The 6,015-nt window shown below is 39.5% G+C and overlaps 1 protein-coding gene across 7 annotated transcripts; it reads right to left on the reverse strand.

The window, feature by feature from the left end:
* Nucleotides 1-1,707: 1,707 nt before the first annotated feature.
* Nucleotides 1,708-5,909, reverse strand: TXNL4B (thioredoxin like 4B). Of its 7 annotated transcripts, none has more exons than XM_023495165.2 (4): nt 5,813-5,909; nt 4,722-4,880; nt 4,370-4,521; nt 1,708-3,264 (listed from the first exon to the last, which is right to left on the reverse strand). In XM_023495165.2, the coding sequence occupies exons 3-4, from the start codon at nt 4,489-4,491 to the stop codon at nt 3,099-3,101; spliced, it is 288 nt and encodes a 95-aa protein (XP_023350933.1). In that variant the 5' UTR covers nt 4,492-4,521; nt 4,722-4,880; nt 5,813-5,909; the 3' UTR covers nt 1,708-3,098. The 7 variants fall into 7 exon arrangements, with proteins under 7 accessions (XP_023350933.1, XP_012395876.1, XP_012395877.1 ...); XM_012540422.3 differs by having other exon boundaries at nt 4,726-4,880; nt 5,813-5,899; XM_012540423.3 differs by lacking the exon at nt 5,813-5,909 and adding an exon at nt 5,676-5,798 and having other exon boundaries at nt 4,726-4,880.
* Between the last annotated feature and the right edge of the window lie 106 nt (nt 5,910-6,015).

Genomic DNA, 6,015 nt, shown 5'->3' on the forward strand with positions numbered 1-6,015 from the left:
CTCAGATGTGCTCTTCTTAAATCTTGGTCAATTAAGAATCTTTACATGTACAATATGGGCAGCCTTTTAGGCTAGAATCCATTGGGGAAGCAAGCAAAAAGTGAAAAATTATGGCAGCACCACTAGCAAATAAGGATTCCCCTCATGACAAAACAGACTTTGGGTCAAAGCTCCATCGTTACTGATAAAATGAATTTAATATAGATGGGGAAAAGATTTCCATTTAAATTTGAGTTTTCAGCACTTTAATGAATACAAGGCAGCATGATCTAATGGCAAAAAATATTAAAGGTCTAGCTTCCATTCCCAGACATCTTAGGAAATATGAAGACAAAAACGAAATAGTGCCCACTCTTCAAAAAAAACTCACATTCTACTTGGGGGAAATGACACATTCACAGATCTCTTATTAATTGGAGGAATTGGGAAAGAAATCATATGGGAGATCTTGAATGGAAGATCATCACAAGCATGGGAAATAGCTTGTTCAGAGGCATATAGATGATGGTGAATAGCCCTATTTATCTGGAACAGAGATAAAGGTTGAATAATGGGAAGATGGCCTGGAAAGGTAGGGAGGAGCCAGCATTTTAAATGCCCAAGAGGAGTTTGTTTTCTACACTAGAAACAATATGGAGTTAACAAGTCTTCAACAGAGACCTATGTTTTAGAGGGGCTAGATGGGAGAAGGCAAAGACAAGAGGAGATCCATAGCGGCTACCAAAACAATCCACTTCAGAGGTGAAGAAGACCTGTTCTCTGGCAGTATCTGAGTAGAGATAAGGGGAGGGGTTAGAGAGATGTTTTAGAGTTAGAGATTTAGCAACTGATTGAATTGGGATTAGGAGGAAAGCATTATTGCCAGAGAGAGAATGGTTAAAGGTGATGTTCTAGCAAACAACTTATCAGACAGGTGGGAGGAGAATCAGGAAGTGAGCAATGTCACAAAACTCCAAGGAAGAGAGAATCCAAAAAGATGGAGACGGTAGAAAAGATCAAATTTTTCAGTCAAGCAGGATAAGGATTAAGAGCCACTGGATGGAGCAATTAAAGAGATCACCAGCATGGAATAAATGCTTAACAAATTTTTGCTGACCCACTGGCAACCCTGAGATGGTAGTTTAAGTCAAATGATGAATTAGAAAGCTCCATTACACAGGCTTGAGAAGTAAAATGTGAGGAAGAGTAGATGATGAATGTAGACAACTTCTTCTACAAGTTTGGTAATGTAGGGGGAAAGAGCTATGACAATATTTTTTTTAATAATTTTATTAATATTTTATATATTTACATATAAGTACATATAAATATATTTATAAATAAAATATTATAAATATATATTTTTAAAAGTTTCATTTTATAATTTAACAATTTGACACTGATCGAGGTTCTCTTACACCTCATAGGTTGGAAGAAGAGAAAAAAAAATCTCATAACTTTTGATCAGAAAGTTCTTATTTATCTCTCTCTCTCTTAGTATTTAGGTCATGGACAGCACAACAGCACCACCTGCCCAATCCTACTGCCTCCTTCAAATTATACCCTTCTTTTTCAAATATAATTTCTTACCATAAGTCATTATTTAGTCTCTACCAAGGTCCATTTTGTTTCCTTATTAAATTCCCTTTATATACACACACACACACACGTATGTTTACCTGATATTTTCACATCAGTTAATAAGTTTCAAGAGCTTGTGGAATAATATAGCCAGCAAAAAATAATTACTTTATTGGCTAGCATCCATTCAGTATACAGAAAGGTAATGACTACAGATTTACTCTATTTAAGACAGGAACCATAATAGAAGTGGTCTTGGAAGAAGGAAGATCAGAATTTGAAAATCGACTCTTATGCACACTGGTTGTATGGCTCTGAGTCATTTAAATTTTCAATCTTCCAGGCAACCCTTGAAAAACATGAGGGCAGAGAAAGTGACACCTGCACTGAGAGGGAATTTCCTTACTTTGGAGTTTCATTAGCCATGAAATCACAGGTCCAGCCCCTTTTCCCCTAAGTAAGCACACAATTAAGAAAGAACTATTTGTGGGAATTAGTGCTCCAAAGATTCACTCCCAAAAATCCTCAAGAAAAATATGACTAGAGTAATGAACCTTGTATAAATGGGGATATGTTTTTTTTTTTTAGGAAAGACAAGTATTATCACTGAAGCCTTGGAAGAATAGGAAATTCCAGAAGACTAGAAGTCAATAGAGTGAATTATCCAATGCTATTACTAATTCAGCTTCTTAGGTTTCCTTTTTTTGGCTACTTGGGGAGACGCATTCTATGAAAGTTTCAAGCTTGGGCTTGAATCAGATGAGGTACAGAACAGTGGAAGTCTGAGCCACCAGCTATCCTAAGAACCACTCTTCATCCAGACGACTACAAATAATAATTGCTACTTTATGCTTGAAACAAGAGCACTATTGCATAAATTTATAATGTTTTCAAGCTATTAAAATACTCAAAAGGTTCTAGAACAAAACTTGCCTATTACTGAACCTATCTTCTCCTTTTTCCCCTTACCCCCCCAAGTTAGACTAGAAGATAGGATGAGATGGAAGTAACTATAGGAGTCTAGTTTCATTAGCTACTTAAAAAAAAAAAAAAAAAAAAAAAAAAGGGCCAAGCACTACAGGGGAGGAAAAGCCATTTACTGTTTTCATTCTTGATATAAGCATAATTCAATCTGGTATTAATTAGTTCCATGTTAAAAAATAACCTACATTCATTTGGGGAAAAAGATAAATTGGGTCTAATGAGATAGAAAGAGCAAGTTGGGAGAAGAGGGGTGGGGTTAGAAATTAAGCCTGATTCCAAGACGGACACTATTTAGCACAATTTGCCAAATATGAATAGATGATAGAAAATTAGGGGTCCAAGATATCTTCAAATATCAACAAATTTCAATATAATCTCATAATCAGTTGTCTGACACCATTTTAGAATTTGATGTAAAATTCAAACCTCTTCTCTCCTTTTCTCTCTGGTGTGTGATCGCTTCAGTAAAACAGGATCATGTAACAACAGCTTATTTGGCTATATATAGTGTTTCAACTGCATTTCTCTCTTCAATTTTGATTCAAGTTGATGTTTTAAATGCCTTGATAAAGAAGGTCATATTTAGGAATGTTCTTGGGATCAATTGGACTTTGGACAATAAGTTTTCCCCGCATTGCTCCTCGATAGATTACTTCAACTAAATCTATGAAGTCCTGTTTAGTTTTGAAACTTCCCACAAATTTTGTGTGATCTGGAGACCTATAGGAAATAGGATAAGAAAGAATGAACCCCATTTAGAAGTGCCTCAAACGCATCTTATTGAAAATTTTCTGAAAATCTGAAATGACAAACTACTATCAGAGAGATTTTGTACACAGGAGGCTATCACATGGCTTTGAATATGATTTTCAGGGAGTTATCTTAACATAGCAGTTTTATATTTGAAAGATTTAACTCAAAGTCTAATGTAAAAGGTGAGAAATTTAAAAATTTTCTCAGTTACATTTCATTGTCAAAAGCACTATATCTAGAGCATGGGTAAGTAGACATGATCCATAATGATTTGGACCTGTGCTTTTAAAATGCACAATAGCAGCACAGAAAGACAAATAACTCAATTGTATCAAGAGGCAATGATATTGACTATAAAAATCATGAACTGGAAATAAATGAAAAGAGTTTGCATCTTGTATGAGAAGCTCTGGTATTAGTTTTGTGTTGAGGAAGGATAGTTAAGTTATAAAATGAGGTATATTATACTCTTTGGCAAAACGGAAGTTATTGATACTAGAATTTTAAAAATGTTTAACCAAATGTACCAAATATTTAAACATTTTAGGTTAAAGAATTCCTCAGTGGGAACTTTGAGGAGTTATCTAGCATCTGTTAGATTAAAAAATTTAATAGTATTTTACAAATCATTCTGTCACTTTACTGAAATGTAGGAAATAGGCATTTACCAATAATACTTTGGAAAACTGCTGTTTCTCAGGAAAGTTTTGTCAAATTGTACTTTTTGATATTTTTAAGATACTGTGTTTTTTCCACTTTGCAGGGAAAGTATATATACTACTTTTATAAATATATAAATAACTGTCTAAGTACACTTTTCATTATTATTATATTATTTCTATGTGAAATGCTTAGCAAACAGCTAAGGCTTTCAGAAAAAAAATTAATTTTTTTTTTTTAGAAATGAGCTAATTTAAAGAGAGAATATTAAATGGGAAAAAGTTCCCAGATTCAATTATTTCAAGATTGTCGCGTGACAAAAACCATGTTTCAATCAAACAAGCAAATAAAACTGTTTTGATAGTGCAAATTTCTAAGATTACATCAACAAAGTGATGTCAACGTCACTTACCCATAATCGACTTTCATATGCTGCCCGTTGAAGAAAAAGACAGTAGATGGAATGTAACTGATGTCAAAATACTGGGTATAAATTGGGGTTTGGTCCACATCTACCAGATATATCGTAGCCATTTTACTTAAGTCATGATAAGTCTTAGAAAGCTGTGGAATTGAAAAAAAAATAGCCGTTATGATACAGGAAGAAGCTAATTGTTCTGTGCGATGTGTTTCTGAGTATATGTTAAGAAAACCCTGGACCAAGAGTTAGGAAAATTCAGTTTTGATTTTATGCACATCAGGCACCTCTAGGGGGCTGCCGCATGGCAACGCCCATAACCCAAAGAATCCTGTGTAAGACGTACTTACGATGTCATCGATCTGCAGACAGACGGGATCCTCATCTCTCCCAAACCTGAGAACCAGAACCTTTTCTGCCGTACTTTTGATGGCCTGGTCCACTTCTTTTTTGGACGTAAGCTTGGGCAGCAAGAGGCTCATCCCGACCTGGGCCGCCAGCAGCCCTGGAACAAAGCAGAGGGGCTGCTGAAGGACCCCGGCCCCCCAACAGCCAGGCAGTACAAAGACACACGCCCTGTTCCCAAACCAACTCCTGCCGGTGACCGCGGTTGTAAATCCATTGTGCAAAGCCCTGACACCTTCTCCCTGTCCCTTTCCTGAAGACAGACGTTTTCAAGAACGCACAGGGCCATTTATAGAAATAAAAGTAACCCATGCTGCTGCAACTTAGTACTTTCCTGACCCGTAAGGCACCACAAGTAGCGAGCAGAAACAAAGGCGGCCGTGGAGTCAGTCAGTCAGCATTTATTAAGCACCTGCTGTATGCCAGCCCCAGCGCCAATGCACCTCGGCAGCTCTGGACGGCCTTAGCTTCCCTCCGGGAGGGGCTCCGACAAGGGGCCACAAGAACCATCGCAAAACCCAGCCGAGGCGGCAAAGCACTGACGTCAGCCGTTGCCCACACCCACTCCCTAGGGGTATCCTCAGAGCAGCCCGGCCACCAAACGGGCAATGATGGAGCCCACCAAGGTCATGCAGCCAATGGGTACCATTAATTAACGGTGCTGGTAAGAGGTGACCGCCAGGGGGCCCCCAGCTGTCTCAGAGCAGGGAGGGGACCTTATAACATCATCCCGTCTCCTCCGTTTTCCCTTCCCCCGTTATACAGGCGAATGAAACTGAGGCCCAAAGAATTAGACCAGACCCAGGGCTCCCAGGAAATGCAACTTCCTCACCTCCACCCACGCCCTCCCGGTAGGTCAGCCCCGGCGCTCAGCCCCCTCCGCGCGTGCCCCCACCAGCAGGGCTTCGTCGGGGTACCACCCCGATCCGCCGTTGCTTAGCAACCGCTTAAAAGAGAAATCCTTGAGCGGGGCTCATGGGTAAGGAAGCGGAAGAACGTTTTTGAAGCGCATGCGCGCAAAGCGGCTTCCACCTCGAGTTTCCTGGCGTCGGCGCGCGCTACGCGCTCAGATTCCCGGTTCTTCCCACAGCTCAACTGACGGAAGACACCAGCCGCTTCCTCTCACGCTCACCCGACCGGAAATCCCCGAGCTTGGAATCACTTCCGGCTGCATTCACCAATCGTCGGCCCTCCGGTTCTGACGACGGCTCCCAGTGCTTCCTCGTCTTTGAATT

The sequence above is a fragment of the Sarcophilus harrisii genome, chromosome 2, assembly GCF_902635505.1.
Source record: "Sarcophilus harrisii chromosome 2, mSarHar1.11, whole genome shotgun sequence".
Classification (NCBI taxonomy): Eukaryota; Metazoa; Chordata; class Mammalia; order Dasyuromorphia; family Dasyuridae; genus Sarcophilus; species Sarcophilus harrisii.

Bases quoted from the DNA above. Each gene is read 5' to 3' on its own strand.
- TXNL4B (XM_031950033.1), bottom strand. From the start codon at position 5,290: ATGGTTCTTGTGGCCCCTTGTCGGAGCCCCTCCCGGAGGGAAGCTAAG. The intron at 4,881-5,223 runs GTGCATTGGCGC...GCTTTGTTCCAG, and splicing joins GGCCGTCCAGAGCTGCCGAG to GGCTGCTGGCGGCCCAGGTC. The intron at 3,265-4,369 runs GTAAGTGACGTT...TATTTCCTATAG, and splicing joins CATATGAAAGTCGATTATGG to GTCTCCAGATCACACAAAAT.